Source organism: Emydura macquarii, unplaced genomic scaffold (assembly GCF_026122565.2).
Source record: "Emydura macquarii macquarii isolate MOO-44397 ecotype Brisbane River unplaced genomic scaffold, CSIRO-AGI_Emac_v2 contig_1451, whole genome shotgun sequence".
Taxonomy (NCBI): domain Eukaryota; kingdom Metazoa; phylum Chordata; order Testudines; family Chelidae; genus Emydura; species Emydura macquarii.
This window is the reverse complement of record NW_027131588.1, coordinates 15,802,455-15,818,713: the sequence shown is the minus strand read 5'-3', so window position 1 is coordinate 15,818,713 and position 16,259 is coordinate 15,802,455. Positions and strand designations below refer to the sequence as shown.

The 16,259-nt window shown below is 41.7% G+C and overlaps 1 protein-coding gene across 12 annotated transcripts; it reads left to right on the top strand.

Moving 5' to 3' along the window:
• Positions 1 to 500: 500 nt before the first annotated feature.
• INIP (INTS3 and NABP interacting protein) lies at positions 501 to 14,202 on the top strand. 12 transcript variants are annotated; one of them, XM_067553235.1, is made up of 8 exons: positions 541 to 587; positions 2,737 to 2,822; positions 5,227 to 5,332; positions 6,460 to 6,534; positions 9,718 to 9,820; positions 11,617 to 11,676; positions 12,097 to 12,187; positions 13,025 to 14,202. In XM_067553235.1, the coding sequence occupies exons 5-8, from the start codon at positions 9,783 to 9,785 to the stop codon at positions 13,118 to 13,120; spliced, it is 285 nt and encodes a 94-aa protein (XP_067409336.1). In that variant the 5' UTR covers positions 541 to 587; positions 2,737 to 2,822; positions 5,227 to 5,332; positions 6,460 to 6,534; positions 9,718 to 9,782; the 3' UTR covers positions 13,121 to 14,202. The 12 variants fall into 12 exon arrangements, with proteins under 12 accessions (XP_067409331.1, XP_067409334.1, XP_067409335.1 ...); XM_067553237.1 differs by having other exon boundaries at positions 6,460 to 6,647; XM_067553236.1 differs by having other exon boundaries at positions 556 to 574.
• Positions 14,203 to 16,259: the final 2,057 nt, after the last annotated feature.

The window sequence follows — 16,259 nt, the reverse complement described above, 5'->3', positions numbered from 1 at the left end:
CAATGCACCCCCTGCTCCCATGGGGCATGGTCCCCAATGCACCCCCACCGCAGGGTGCCCCCCTCAGTGAGCCCCCCACACTCTTGGGCATGGCCCCCAGTGAGCTCCCTGCTCCCCTGGGGCATGGTTCCCAATGCACCCCCTGCTCCCATGGGGCATGCCCCCAATGCACCCCCTGCTCCCATGGGGCATGCCCCGCCACTACCCCAGGCGCTGCCCCCATGGGGCCACACACATACGACTCGACTCAAACCACCCACCCAGTAGCCCGAGATGACGCGTGGCTGACTCGCCCCGCCCCCTTTTTTGTTCCCAGGACACATGCTCCGCCCACCCCTTCCTCCCTCACGCTCCTCCCCGCGCGCTCGGGAGGTGGCGCTGCGCAACCGAGTCGCCGGTTGAGCGGCTCCTCCCCCCATCACGCAAGGTGATTGGCCACTAGAGGTGCCCGTCAAACCAAGATTGGTACCGCCCCCAGGAGCGGTGGGGGCTAGGAGCGTGACGTGTTTCAGGGTCGCCCGGGGTTCGGGGAGCCGAGGTGGCTGTGTCGCGTGCGCTTTGCGTCATGAACGGGGTGTGTGGCGGTGGTGAGTTCATCTTCTTTGGGGGAGTTTAGTTCAGTTCAGCCGCGCAGCGGAGGGAGGCGGAAGAGCCCAACTCTTGCGGAGGGGGTGGGGACAGTCTAACTCTACGGCTGGGGGCGGGGGAGATGCCAACCTTTCAAATAGGTGGGGGAATTGGAGAAAGATGGGGCAAGAAGGAAGAGTCCAAGCCTGGAGTTGGGGGGGGGGGGGTAGGGTAGAGCGAGTGAGGAGGAAGAGTCCAAGCCTGCAGCTGGGGGTGTGTGGAGTGGGGGGGGGGGGGTGTGGAGTGGGGGAGGAAGAGTCCAAGCTTGTAGCGGTGTGGAGTGGGGAGGAGGAGGAGTCCAAGCCTGGAGCTGGGGGTGTGTGGAGTGGGGAGGAGGAGGAGTCCAAGCCTGGAGCTGGGAGTGGGGGTGTGTGCAGGAGGAAGAGTCCAAGCTTGCAGCTGGGGGGTGGGTGTGGAGTGGGGGAGGAAGAGTCCAAGCCTGCAGCGGGGGGGGGGGGGTGGAGTGGAGTGGGGTAGGAAGAGTCCAAGCCTGTAGCAGCAGGGGGGGAGGGGGCTGTCAGCCCAGCTCCAGCAGGGCACTGCAGCATCAGTGCGGGTGGGTGGGTGTGGGCACTGGCCGTAGGTCTCTGGGGGCGGTGCTGTGGCTGACTTTGGGGGTAGATGGCTCTGAATAAACTAACAGGACCTCACAGCAGGGGGCTGCCCTGGCCTTAGGGGCCCTGTGCACGCCTGTCCCGCAGGCCCTGCCGGCGCTGTTGGAATGTGCGTGCTGGGCTGGTTCGCCCTAGGGGTGCCGTGTCAGGAGCAGTGGACTTGTGCTCACCCTGGCATCTCGCCCCCATGCCTCTCTCTACCCTGGAGGCTTCCCCTCCATGACAGACCAGACCAGACCAGGTCTGCATCACCCCTCCTCCCACTACACACCTGATTTTAGGGGCACAGCCGGGCCTGCCCCTACCCCCCGCGTATTTACCTGCCCTTAGGCCTTGTCTGCATTAGTCTTTCCCCCTAAACTAGTCCAGCCCATTGCTACCATCACAGGCAGCAACCAGAGTGAGATCAGGGGCCCGCTGGGTCCTTGGCACCTTACGCACCATTGCAGCTAATCCTGCTCTGGGCAGGATTGAACAACATAGATCAAGCCCTGCGGCTCTGTCTGTGCCAGCACTCCAACAGTTGCCCCCATTGGTGGAGCTGTATCCATGGCAGCAATGGTAGGAAATGTTAGGGAACACAGCCTTAGGGTCTGCTCCGTATAATACTTACTGCTAGGTGTAGCCCTAGTCTAGTACCTCATTGTTACTAGGCAATATGCACTAAACCCAATGCTAAGGCTGGGTTTGAAGAAGCCGCACCTTAGATAATAAAATGTTTTAGGAGAGGGATAGTGTGTGTGTGTGTGTGTGTGTGTGTGTGTGTGTGTGAGTGTGTGAGAGCAGTGCATATTATGTTGTTTGAGCCATCCCCATATAAACAATAAATCATAAGTATGAAGTGTGTGCTATATGGTTTTGGTGCTACATAAATAAATTACAATAATAAATCACTTAGTATATGTTCTTAAATTAATTTCTGCATGCAGTTGACATAAGGCATCAGACGTTAAAGTATGAATCGGATCCTGAAGTCTATGCAAGTCTTGTCATGAAATTCATTGGAAGCAAAATCAAGTCTCATATGACTGAGTCAGAAAGTGGTTATGGCTCTCTTATGTATATGATGGGTTAATTAGGGACTTAAATGTCCAGCTAATAAACTTTGGAATCTTTCTAAAATGAGTTAATAGAAAAAAGTAAAAGTGAAACTTAATACCCCCTTTAATAAAAAACCTAAAAGTGTTCTTGGTGAAAACCCTCAAGAATACTGAAGTGAGAGAAACAAAATCACGAATGTTAGATACTCTTGGTTCCTGTCACAAAAAAACAGACTGAGTAAACTGTCTTATAAAAACTCAGATTTCAAAATAACAGCCAATAGCAAACAATATGATAATAGGGAATTCAACAGTTTGATCAACTGTTACATTGAATGAGGGTCACACATTGTAACAGTTGCTAAATCTGTGTCTTTTACAGCCCACATTGAATATGAGAGCTAGATTTTAATTTCAAAGAATTTTAATATTTTATGTTGTGTCCATTTTTGCAGATTTTCATTAAGTTGACAATTCTAACTGTAATTGGGTAAAATTACTACTGACAGTAGCAAGATGGCAGCAAACCCTCCTGGACAAGGTAATTTTTAAACTAGGTATTCTTTGTTTATATCTATTCAACTGCAGACACTTCGCTTTCATTTTATTAATTCATTCTTCAGGTCTGTTTAAGGCTAGAGGTGAAGTTCTGGTCTCATTGAAATAATTGGTACCAGGATTTCATCCTGTAAGTGTAATTTAACAGGAAACAATTTCTGCCATTTTTTGAAGAAGGAATCCAGTTTCCAAGATTGTTGATTAGAAAACCAAAGCATGATCTCAAAAGGACGAGATTCCTTTTTTTGTTTTAATAAGTGTTTTTAAGGGAAAAGAAAAGAGGGTAAAAGAAATACAAGACTACTAATTATTTTGGGAGCCCTGAGTTTGTGCATATGTTTTTAAACTCCAATCTCAAAAGAAAACAAATATTATGACGTAGTGATGCAATAATTTTTTGTTTTGTTTTTTCAATTATTTTACTATTCTCAGCTGCTCTTATACATTGAATTTGGCTCTTGGTTGCCACAGTGTGCATCTGGGAGTATACTGAAGGTCCAAGAGGCACAGTTCTGCAATTGAGAGCAAAAGATGAGAGGAGATCTTAGCCTTCAAGAATAGAGAAGAGCTTGAGCCCACAAAATAACCCAGCAAAACTATTTTTTAAAGCTTATTTACATTATGATAACTCTTGTATATTTAAATTTGTCTAAGTGAAAACTTAGTACCCAAAGTACTCTTGATTAAAAAAAAAAAATCTGGTTTATTTGAACATGTTACCATGGCAAAAATTAAAAGAACAGCAACAGGAGGGAAAAAATGGTGTGCTTGTTTATTGGGAAATACTGGTCTGTTGAACACAATGATCCCAAAGTGGTTTACAGAGTATGGCCCCAATTCCTGCAGCGAATGTCTTCCAGGGTAGTAGTACATGCCCCCAAACCTGTAAACCATAGCACACGAATAACTGTACACCTAAATGCAATGTGGGGACTACTGTCCTGCATAAGTGTTTGCAATACCACGTCTTTAGATACAAAAAAGTTGCTTCACCTGTCACTAAAATACAACCACCTGTGAAGTGGAACACAGTATTTGTTTAAAAGCACAGACCAATATTGGACATGAAAGGAAGGAGACTGTTGTATCAAACAGATGGATTTGGGGGGGCTGACGGGGTGGTTTGCAGATGAAAGCATTTATAAAAAGCTTTGTGGACTTCTGCAAAAAGATTGAGGGGTAGTCCCATTGACTTCAAAGGGGCTATGACATGGGCATACCGTTGCAGGATTTGGCCTGAAACAGCATCCCTTTTAAAGAGATGGTGAGCCTTGTTTTTGGCTGTGAAAATTAGTTTAACTCCATCATTACAGAGACTAACAAATATTCCAATACTGAATTCAGAGCATCATTTCTAAAGATTTGAACGCTAATTTACAGATCTGACTCACATGATTGCTTCCTCTTCCTCTCCCAAAGTTCAGATATAATTGAAGTTTTCAAGTTGTAAGCTATCTTCTAATTTTATTTCTCAAGTACTTCCCTAAGGATCACTCAAGGGGTTGAATATATATATTTTGCAATACAAATATTATAAACAAAATCATTCCTAAAACCCTCTTGAAACTTTAAACAATCAAAAGGTAAATGGGCAAAAGATGAAGATAATAAGGCAATAGGACAAAGAAGAAATGGGGTTGGCAGAAGGATTCAGCAGTGATTTCCTAGTTCTGCCTTGCCAAAGACTACCAGCTTAGATGCAGAACAACAACAAGGGATGCATGAGCCAAATGTGTTTGTCAGGCTTGCTGCATAGCACCAATATTTGTGCTATCTGGGAATTTATTCTTTGATTTCTTGCTTCCTAATCAGAAGCACAAGATTAGGACTTCATTTCAAAAATTAAGCAGAAGGGTTGTGAACAGGTAAAACTTATTCAGACTTACCTATAATTACAATAGAAAAACACACTTGTTATATAAGTAAACATCATCTGGTATATTTTTGTTTTTTGCTCAGTTGCTTGGAGCAATTTTAAAGATATTTTATTAGCAGTGTTTAACTCCATGTCCTTACAGCTGTGAACTCAAACTATAAATGTTAAGGTTTTTCTAAACAGGTTTATTTTAGTTTCATCAGAACACGTTATAAAAGCACTCCTTTAGAGTTCCAAAGGTGAGATGTGTAGGAGGACTGCAAAGCCAAAAGGACTATGAATAAAAGCCTTACTTTGGGGTTTTTATATCATGGAGTACATGTTCTACACTTATAGTTTCCTTTAATAAAGAAAGGAAAAGCTTTTAGTGTGGCGTACATTGTCCTCAGGAAGTGTTTACAGACCATTGTGGTGCATTTTAAAACTAAGCTTTTAAACCAAGAAACAAATACACTGAGTGCTTGACAATAAATGGTAATACATTTTAACCATTTGTTACATGTATTAATAGGACTGCTGCTGCTTATGAGATACACATGTGCACAAAGCTAGGAACAAAGTGTATCTGTCTTGCGTGGCAGCATCATAAGTTTTATTCTACATGTGACCTTTCTATGGTGAGCATTAGTGTTGTGATAGCAATACAGTAGTTGTTTTAGAGAAAGTACTCTCCCTCTAGGCCCCACTTCAGAGAAATGGAAGAAATATGTTCTGCCAATCTTTCTCTCACAGGGCTAAATTTTGCCTGCAGACCTGCACAACAGAGCTCTGAAATTTAAAATAAGATAAACCTTTGAGGCATTGATGTTGGCTCAAAGGTGTAATTTTCAGTCAGTTGTTGTTCTACCTCTGTTAAGTGCTCTTCTAGCTGCTATTTATTCTCTTTAAATACAGATTTTTGGATTAAATAGGTTCTTTTATTTCGTGCTGACATAACCCCATCTAGTGGGTATAGGGATTGGTTTAAAAATTAGTGTGTTAGCCAAGAGCAGTCTTATGAAACTGCTGAATCACTAAACCAACTTAAGCCACAGTACAGTTTAAAGAATAAAATTTTGCTCTTGGATGATGTAATCAAGAGGGAGTCATCTAGCAATTATACAACTCTTTCAGATAAATCAGAGATCCAAATGCAAAACCTAGCCCTTGAGGGCATTAGTAGATTTGACATTCCCCGGAGGACTTTGTATCCATAACCCAATGAACAAATTATATTCATCTATATATGTGATTATAGTCATGAGGGACAGATAAAATATTAATATTCCTTTAATAATTCAAGTGTAATTTAATGAGCTACTAATATTCATTTTGCTGCAGAATATGTGTGAGAATGTATCAGAATGTAAATTACCACCAAAAAAATCGTATAATAGTCTGCTATATTGTATTTTGTGATTGCAGTAGTCACAATTAACATACGAAAAATGGTGGGGTAATTACTTACAGATTGCCTAGAAATGCAACACATTTTGCATAAGTTGTTAGGTTTCTGCTATTTCAGATATTTCCTCATAGAATAATGATCACCATTATTATGATAATTTGTATTTTGATAGAGAAATTACTTTGAAACATATTCTGTATTGAGCAGGAAGAACTAGAATTGTGGTGGTAGTATATTTTTAAATGCACTGAGACTCAGTATACAGCATGCAACTACATCTGGGTTCAAGGTCTGGCTGCGGTGTGAAAAGTACTCACAAAAGTGACATGAGTTTCATTGTTTCTCATTAATTTTCAGATCTCATGTGCTCAGATTACAAGTAAAAAGATTCTTCCAGCTGCCAACGCTGCTATCTCAACCTGAGCTTTTAAAGTAAAGATTTTTTTTTTTCCTTCTTGCGTTTCATCATCAAGGAGGGAACCATGGTTTTGTGGGCCAAATTAGGCCATTGATTACATTTCTACAATCTGTAACTGGGTGTTCAGGTCTGGTAAGCCTAATAAGGGGAATCTTCATAGGCCATTGCTTTTACTGTTCTAGCTTTTCTTGTAAAAATATCCTTGGGGTAGGGGTCATATTTACTGTGAAAGGCCTTGGGGAAGCAGGATGTGGTTTGCAAAGAAATCTCTTGCTCTAGAGCCCAAAGTCCAGAGGTCTATGGACAGGAATTCCCCCCTCATGTGAACTAAACCCTCTGGGGCATTAATTTCAATAAACTCTGCTTTTTGTTTCTCTGAAGTGGATTCTTGTGCAATTCAGGGTATGTTCCACACTGGTTTTGCATATGGAAATCACATTGACACAAGTAGGTTTTCAGCTCACATGCTGAGTATAGAACATGGCACTTGAATTTACAGAGGCCGAACTTTAAAAAGGCAGATGTGAGCTGTAAATATCTTGTCCTGAGTTTTACAGCCAGCTCTGCCAGTGACTTATTGTGTGGCCTTGGGCAAATAATTCAACTCAACATCCCTGGCTGCAAAAGAGGGATAATATTTCTTGCCCATGTAACGGAGATATTCTGAGGTTTCCTTTTTGTAAAGTATTGCATACATTAAGTGCCATCAGAGTGAGACTACCCAATTAGTGAAGGTGTGAATTGAAAGTTCCTTAGAGGATTTTTTTTTTTGGTCTAAAGTTCTTTGCGTTTGTGTGTTTAAATCAGGCCCTTAGTGACAGTGGTAATATACTACTTTCTAGGATCACATTTTAGTATAGGAATTGCATTAAGGCAGAACAGAGGAATAAAAATGGTGGAGCAAAATTGTTGCCATTACAATTGCAGCATGGGATTTTTATAGCTTCTTCACTTGTTGTCTTTAATGAGGTACTTTTTTTTAAGAAAAGAAGGGTATTTAAGCAAGACTATCTTCCTCTTAAGTGTTGCCAGATCTGATAAGAGTGAAGATGCAGGAGATGCCAGTTTCTCTCTAAATAGGACCTTTTTCCTGTGATTTTATATAAATGTTTGGGTATTTTCCCCCACAGAACACTGTTCGGTTGCAATTATGTGAATACTATTAAGGTACAGCCTGATTACCTTTGAAATGTACTCTGTAATACTTAAATCAAGATGTACTCTGAAAGCCTTTTGAAAGAGTCAAACACAGAACACTTGCATCTTAGGTTATAAGGCACAAAAATGGGTATTACTTGGCTTAGATTCATGTTATCTTAATGAATACATCAATAAACTTGAAATCATGATCAGACACTTCAGACTTTGAAGAAATATTTAGTGCAACAAAGGAGAGATTATCTAAAAATCAAAGGAATAATACTAAACTCAAAATGGTAGAAACTTTCAGCATAGAATAATTTTTAAATGCAATCATGGCATGTGCTTTTTGGAGAATTAACAGAGGCAAATATTGAAATAAATAAATGTAATAAAAATACAAAAAACAAAGTACAGAGAAAATGGCACAAATAATGGTTTGCATATAGACCAATGTGACTCAAGTTCTCAAAAGGGAACAAAGAACAGTAGACTCTGAGATTTAGTGGTGTGTATATTATTCAGTAAAAGTAATAAATGGTGTACAGATACTGAAGTAATAAAGATGCTTTTATTATATAGGGTTGAAAGTTTCTCCATGGTAATTATGGCTCCTCCTTTATTGAGCCAGTTGCTCATAGAAGGAACATGGGGATTTTGCCATAATAGAAAATCTTTCCGATGGAGTGAACTTCAAGTGCAGCTGCTGTAAATACATCTGAAATCATTTCATGTTAATGTGCTAACATTTCCCTTAAAGGTTTTTCTGCTTGTCCTTTTTCAGCAGAATGGGTGCTACCAGCTTCTATTGCTGTTATATTGAAACCAATAGAATGGGAGGTTTCCATTCACAAAGTGCAAAACTTGAAGTCACTTATTTGTACGTTGAAGACACAAAAAGACCAAAGTAAAGTCTCCTTGAAGAGCATGGTGTGGGGGTCCATTTTCAGGCAGCAGCCTTTCTGAAATAAGGCAGCTGCTGGATTCTTTGTGCAGAGAGACTCCTTGGTAATGCAGAGATTCAGTAAGAGTCAGTTTCATAGCTATGTACTCCACAGTTCTGCTGTAAATGGCACACTGGGTAGTAGTAGATGCGCCTCTTTATCTGGTTATATTGAGCTGCACTGAAGCAGTTAGAACATAATGATATGATGAGCCCTTGAATTTGAATCTGTACAGGAGCCTGATAACATTGCCAGATTTGTATGGGTGCAAGTCTTTTTTTAAAGCAGATATAAAATAACAAATAATGGCTACTTATGATGGCAGCCATTTTAAGTGTGTCCCAGTTTCCCTCCTTACTCATTCTGCCTCCTGAAACCTTCCCTTGTGCCAAAGATTCCTTTCTGTTCCTTGGGAATATTCAATAAATCAAGTAATGGCAAACCTTTTTTAGAGCTAGCTGCAGCTACGTTCTGCTGTATCTGTTCCCCTATCATACCAGAACTCCCTGACTTCAGAGAGTGGTTGCGGGATGTAGGGAAAAGCAGAATACTTAAAGCTGAGATCGACTAGATGGCTCTGAAAGGAGAATTTTGTTTTATGTCATATTTTATTGCAAATAGGCCTCATTATTTACTCATTATTCAAGCAAAACTCTCACTGTGGTTCATGAGTTCTGCCTGACTTAGGTATAAAGGATCATGCCCTATGAATGCATTCATTCATTGTTGCAATGCTCTAAATTGCACGTCCATTCACGAAAAAAATCTGGTAAATTTAATTTGTCTAACACTAACAAAAAGCCAAATATTTAACACAGATCCACATCTTGGCTATAGCTCTAAAACTGGTTCCTGGAAAAAGCCAACTACAGATGATAGATAATATATTTTAAAATATATTAATATGTATGATATCTTTAGGAAACCATTTCATGTTGTAAAATGAGGAGAGGAAAAATAAAACCTATTTATTAATAGCCTTTCAGATTGGTGCAAAGCTTTGAAGATTAGTGTATTCATCATAATGTCATATTGTGCAGCCCCTTTAATTCCATAAGGTTGTAGGTGCCCCATAGAAAAAAGCAAATCTAATATTTTTCTAATTCTTACCAGGTTTTCAGAATAAAAATAGGGTTGCAATCTTGGCAGAACTAGACAAGGAGAAGAGAAAACTACTTATGCAAAACCAGTCTTCCACAAATCACCCTGGAGCCAGGTACTTTATGTTCATACACCTGTTTAGATAGTACTTGTAGATCAAAGAAAATCAAAAATATTCTTTCCTTACAGGTAATCTGTAGCTCTAAACAATACACATAATACTCAGTGGCATAATACTCAAAGGCGGGGGCCAGACGCCGGCCTGTGAGGGGGGCACTAGGCCAGCCCAGTACGACACATGGGAGGCTCTGAGGGGCGCCCCTCAGCGCCACGTGCATCCCCCCCGCATGTCGTGAAGGGCTGGCCCGGTGCCCCACCTCCAGGCCAAGGAGGGGTTGAGGCCTCCCTGTTCAAGCCTGTGTGTGGGTGTGTGGGTGGGTGTGGGTGGACGACGACGACACACGCTGGGTCGGCCCTTCATGACAGGCGGGGGGCGCAGGAGGTTCTGAGGGGCCCAGAGCTTCCTGCGCCCCCCAGCCTCTGCACATTATGAAGGGCTGGCCGGGGATGTGTGACCGCCCCATTTGAGGCAGCGCTAGGCTACAGCGGGAGAGGTGGGCACCCTGCAGTGGGTAAGTGCAGGGGAGGGGATGGAGTCAAGCCTGTATTTGCCCCCCCCACACGCACACCTCACACCCCCCCCCACTGCAGGTACAGACACCCTCCCTGGGGCAACTGGGGGGGTGGCGTCAGGACCCCTCCTGCCCTGCATGGGGGGATGTGAGGCCGGAGGGGGGAGCTGCAAATGTAGGTTTGGCCCCCGGGTGCCAGAGATCCTTGGTACACCACTGATAATATTAGCATTGTGTGCTGTATGTCCCCAATAACCAGTGCAAGATTTATGGATTTATATTTGTTTGTGGATTCTGAATCTTGACCTGCATATTTCCCACTTGAGAGAGAGTGTGCTTCGGGGCTGCTAAACAAGCCCTCCTAAAGGAGCATGCTTCCAGAAAAAGTTCAGTGATTAAGCTAATGTGCTATTTCTTGTGTTTCAAACTTTCCCTTTTAAATCTAGATAGCATAACACAACTGCAGGCAGTTTGGAATATTTAGGAATATGCAAACAAAGTACTTACAGAACATCTAATGCTGGAGGGATGAGTGTGTTGCAGATTTCTACTCTTGGCATATGTGAGCCTCAGGCTTAAGGACACAGGAGCTCTCTTGCAAAGTATAAACTTTTGAAAAATGTAGAGGTCTGAAGTTTATCTTAAAACTATTTAAATTGGATGGTTAGGTTATTTTAGGATACAATATTAGGTGCAAGAGACTTGAGAAAAATATTCATTTTATCTTCCTACTAAAATAAGTGCAAATAGTCTTCTATTCCAGTCTCTTTGAAAAACAAAAAACCAAACAAACCCCTCTTCTATAGCACTGCAGTTTAGTGTTTGTTATAAACCCTTCTGTTCAGAGGTTCACTACTTAGCTCTAAGTATTCACTTGGCCCATAAGGTCTTATCAATAGAATTACTTTTGGAGGTGATTTTTCCCCCCCAGTTCATTAGACGTGCTCAGCATGCAGCAACTCGTGTTGTCCTTGATGGGAGCTGTTTGGTGATGAACTCTTAAAAATCTGGTACGTTAGGACCCTTAATGTCTATCCCACTCCCATCAAAACCAGCATTAGTTGGATTGGGCTCTAAATTGCAAAACGTTAAGGAAAGGTAATATTTTGTTTGGACACACGTCTCAATGATTACTTTTTCAAATTGAAACCTAGAATATTATTTGTTGCCCACCGATATCTGCGTAGTCATTTTATATACAGTATCTTATTAACATTTTAACAACTAAGGGCCTACATCTGAGTTCTGTATCAATAGGAAATCCTTTTCCTATATGCAGAGTTCTGCATCCATTCTGCCAAACATCTGATCTTCCCATCACGAAGAATATGGACCCATGGTTAGTGCTATTGTTTTATCATGTACATTGTTTTAAAACAAATACTATTTTAGGAAATTCACTGGGTGGCAATGGTGAAGAGGGCAAAAGCTATAGTTAGGAAACCGAATGTCAGATGACTCTGGCATGACACCAGCGGATCTCGATTGATGTCAGTGGAGTTACACCAAGAAAAGTGAGATTGGAATCAGGCTCCACTGGCATCATTTGATATTCTCAGTGAAACGGTTCAGCTGTTGCCATTGCATTTTCTCACTCACGTTTCAAAAAAATTCCAAAATGTCAAGTCATGGATTTAACAACCAAACAAAACCACAAACCCATAGAAAATCATGGAACCCATTACACCCGTGATCACCATGACAAAATTACAGCTTTTCTCATGGAGGATAGATGAGACCTTCTGGCTCTTTGTTACAGCATTGCACTTGCAAGATCTTCCCTTAACAAGGATTTCCGGGATCATGCTGAGCAACAGCACATTGCAGCACAGCAAAAAGCAGCGTTACAGGTGAGTCGTCATAGCCCCTTAATTTGCTTTTACTTTTGTTTTTAACCCATGCAGAGACCAACCTTGTAGTTACAGAGCTTAGGTAAAGGATCCTTAGAAGGGTTTCTTCTTAAAGGGGTTTCTTCTTAAAGATTTTTTCCTCTATTTGGCAATAATGAAATTCCAACCCTTCCACCATGACTCCAGCACAAGACAACATGCCTCTTATTCCTTATTTCCATGATACAATGTCATTAGGCTGGTTTGCACCACCAAATTGCTATTACACCATTACATTGTTATAAAACAATTTAAAACCCCCAAACGCTAGCAGCACAGATGTATTCTAGAGGCAAAATTATAGCTGGTGTCAGGAGACGTTAGAGATCTCTGGACTCAGGTCTTTGGCACTAGGAAGTAGTGAAGGGGTCTGGGACTTTGACTAGTGACCTTATTGGAACACTTGTTACTGTAAAAGAGCATGAACATGGCCGCCTGCACCTGTGGCTTTTTAGATAGTTCTGGCTTAAGTATACAACAAGCACAAACAATCAAGAGTGGGGATCTATACTGACACTTCTCAGCACATGGCTTTTGTGACTCATTTGGTCCCCACAGACCAAGAGAGGTCCCATTTTTGCTCCTATTCAAATCAATAGGAGCAGGAGTGTGCCCCTAATTAGAATTCCATTGGGATATTAGAAGCAGACTGTCTAATTCATCTGTTCGGAAGTTTGATGCCAAAGCTTATGGGCAGGCTTGGAGAAGTGTAAAATAAATGCAAAACATGAAGTTAAACCTTGAATTATTTTGGAGCTGTGAAAGTTAATGATTTAACAAGTGTTTTCCTTTTTCTAGCACGCACATGCACATTCTTCAGGATACTTCATAACCCAAGACTCTGCATTTGGAAATCTTATTCTTCCGGTCTTACCTCGACTAGAGTCAGAATGAGGGATGTTATTTCACAGAATGAAGGAGACTGATATTTTGTCCTTTGTTGAAGCTGCCATCTTTCAGAACTGCTTTATATAATTTGTGAAAACAGATAAGGATGTGTGGTTTAAAAAACTGAGGGTTTTTTATATTTGACATTTAAAAAAAAAAAAGCCTGTTTCATTCTGGATTCATACGTCTTCAAATGAAGCCAGACTCAACCATGGAAAAGAGATGGTGCAGATTATTATGGAACTGGCTGTATTCTTCTTTATTTAATTTCATCTTCATTAGCTCAAAGTCAGATGTAAGAGTGGATGCCTGACATATCACTTACACATTTTTTCTCTCATTTTCATTTTTCCCTTCCTTCAATTGGCAGGAAAAATGTCCCACCCAGAAGCTTCAAGAGACACTTGTTCTATCAGCATTTTAAGGTATCTGTCAATATAGTATCTAAGTTCTTTACCTGGCCTTCATGAAAGCAGACGACGTCACCTTTGTCTATCCTAAGAAAGACATGGATTCAGTAGATACATCAGTCACTTTCATTCGCTCTGTGCAGGAACATTATTAGCACACCCTAATGGTTTTTACGCTGGTCTTTGTAACAGTATCCTGTTTTCCCAGGTAGTGGTACTATGTGCCGTTGTCACAGTCTTTGTTTTATAATATATAAAGCCTAATTATTAACCTTGCCCACAAATGATCTTGTCTGTGTCCAATTATCCTCGTCTTTTCTAGTGACATAACAAACATTTCCAAAGCACCCAGGATCCTAAGTTTCACGGGACTTATGTGCCTATGTTACTTTAGGCACTTTTGAAAATGTTACCCATAAAAGTTCAAAATCATCCCAGTTCAAAGTGTTGTGCTTTTCAGGTGGTGTTATTTATTATTACAGTGCCTTTGAAAATGTTTGTGTTGCTGAAGTCAAAGTTTGGATTTTGTGTCTGTAAATCCTTTTCCAGGCTAATTTCCAGGCTTTGGCATCCAATTTCATCACCAGGCTGAAGCTTGCGTACAAAGTCTATTGGTTGGATAAATTATTTTGGAAGCACATGAATAATACTGAAATAAAGTCACTTATTTTGGAATAGCGTCTGCACAATTCTGGTCTAGCTTTGTCAGTACAATTCTAGTGCCATAGTTCTGCTGGTCAGTTTTCCCATGTAGATCAGCCCTGAGATGTTGATGCAAAGGAGCTAAAAAATAAGAGACCATAGTGAAGACCAGGGCTGGGAATCAGCTGGTACATGCCCATACACTGTACTGACGCAGAGAGCCAGGACCAATAGCTCAGAACTGCATTCATCTCAGCGAGGGGTTGACCCAGGTGCCCTGTGATGATGATTTAAATCTCGGCATTAACAGTTTCATTTCTCATCTACATGAAAGAAGAGGGAGAGTCACAGAATTTGCACTGTTCGCTGTGCGTGCCGCCCCCCTTTGGTGCCACAAGAGGGTGACATTGAGAAATACCACCATTTTTCATTTATCTCCATCGAGAAGGAGCCTAGCACAAACACTGGGCTATTAAAGTCCCAGCAAAGTGAAGCTATGCTCAAGGAGCCCAGCGGAGCTCAGAGCTGTACAGACATATTTTCAACACCTGCACAATCTACTATGAGCGGAGTCTCACTTTGATGACTCAAATGTGTGGGGCTTACTTTGAGGGTAGCACTTGGAAGAGTACCACGTCGCTTCCTCCCCTCCCCCCCCACCATTCTCATTCCTGGTGATGGCTATCATGTGACTCTATCTTTAAAATTTGCTTTATTTTACAAATTGAAACTTCCAGCTCCTGTTCAACAACATGGACCAAATGGCTCTGAGTATTTTGAACAAGTTGACATGCCTGAATCTCAGAACCCGGTAGAGCCAGATATTTCACCACAAATTGCTCAACATATGGAATCTTATTTAAATGGCACTACCAGACACAAATATCCAGGGGCCAGGAATGTAAAACGAGGTAGCTTTTAGCTTTATAGTTAGGAGTGCATTTGAAATGTCTTGCCTAGATTTTAAAGACAGGAGGGATTGTGGAGGAGGGCAAGGGTTGGCTTGTCCCAGCCACCAGCTTCTGAATATAAAAGAAGTAGAAGACAAAATGTTTCAGTGGTCTCATACAGAATGCAAGTTATAAGTGGTACAAACAGTGAAACAGGCAATATGGGGGCCTACAGGGATCAGTTCTGGGTCTGGTTCTGTTCAATATCTTCATCAGTGATTTAGATAATGGCAGAGAGAGTTCACTTATAAAGTTTGCAGATGGTACCAAGCAGGGAGGTGCTTCAGAGGATAGGATTAAAAGTCAAAATAATCTGGCCATACAGCCTGAAGTAAATAGGATGAAATTCAATAAGGGCATATGCAAAATACTGCATTTAGGAAGGACGATAGAAGATGGCAAATGAGTGCCTAGGAAAGAGTCCTGCAGAAAGGGATGTGGGGGGAGGTCATAGCAAATATTCTGGAATGTATTAGTAGGAGTGTTGTAAGCAAGAGATGAGACATAATTCCTTAGCCCTACTCAGCGCTGATTAGGACTCAACGGGAGTAATGTGTCCAGTTCTGGGCGCCACATTTCAGGAAAGTTGTAGACAAATTGGAGAAAGTCCAGAGACGAGCAACAAAATGAAAGGTCTAGAAAACATGACCAGTGAGGGAAAAATTGGGTTTATTTAGTCTGGGGAAGAGAAGACTGAGGGGCCATAACAGTTTTCAAGTACATAAAAGGTGGTTACAAGGAGGAGGGAGAAAAATTGTTCTCTTTAACCTCTGAGGCTAGGACAAGAAGCAATGGACTTAAAATGCAGCAAGAGCGGTTTAGGTTGGACACTAGGAATAATTTCCTAATGGTCAAGATAGTTAAGCACTGGAATAAATTGTGTAGCGAGGCTGTGGAATCTCCATCATTGGAGATTTTTAAGAGTAGGTTAGACAAAGGGATAGTGTAGATAATACCTAGTCCTGCCATAAGTGCAGGGGACTGGACTAGAAAACCTCTCAAGGTCACTTCCAATTCTGCATTTCTATGAATCTTTTATGAAAACCCCCCACCTTATCTAAATCAGTGGCTCTCTACTTTTCCAGCCTAGTGTACGCCTTTCCAGAGTCTGATTTGTCTTGCGTTCCCCCAAGTTTCACCTCG

Bases quoted from the DNA above. Each gene is read 5' to 3' on its own strand.
- INIP (XM_067553230.1), top strand. From the start codon at position 2,798: ATGGCAGCAAACCCTCCTGGACAAG. The intron at 9,821-11,616 runs GTACTTTATGTT...TCCTATATGCAG, and splicing joins ACAAATCACCCTGGAGCCAG to AGTTCTGCATCCATTCTGCC. The intron at 11,677-12,096 runs GTTAGTGCTATT...TCTTTGTTACAG, and splicing joins ACGAAGAATATGGACCCATG to CATTGCACTTGCAAGATCTT.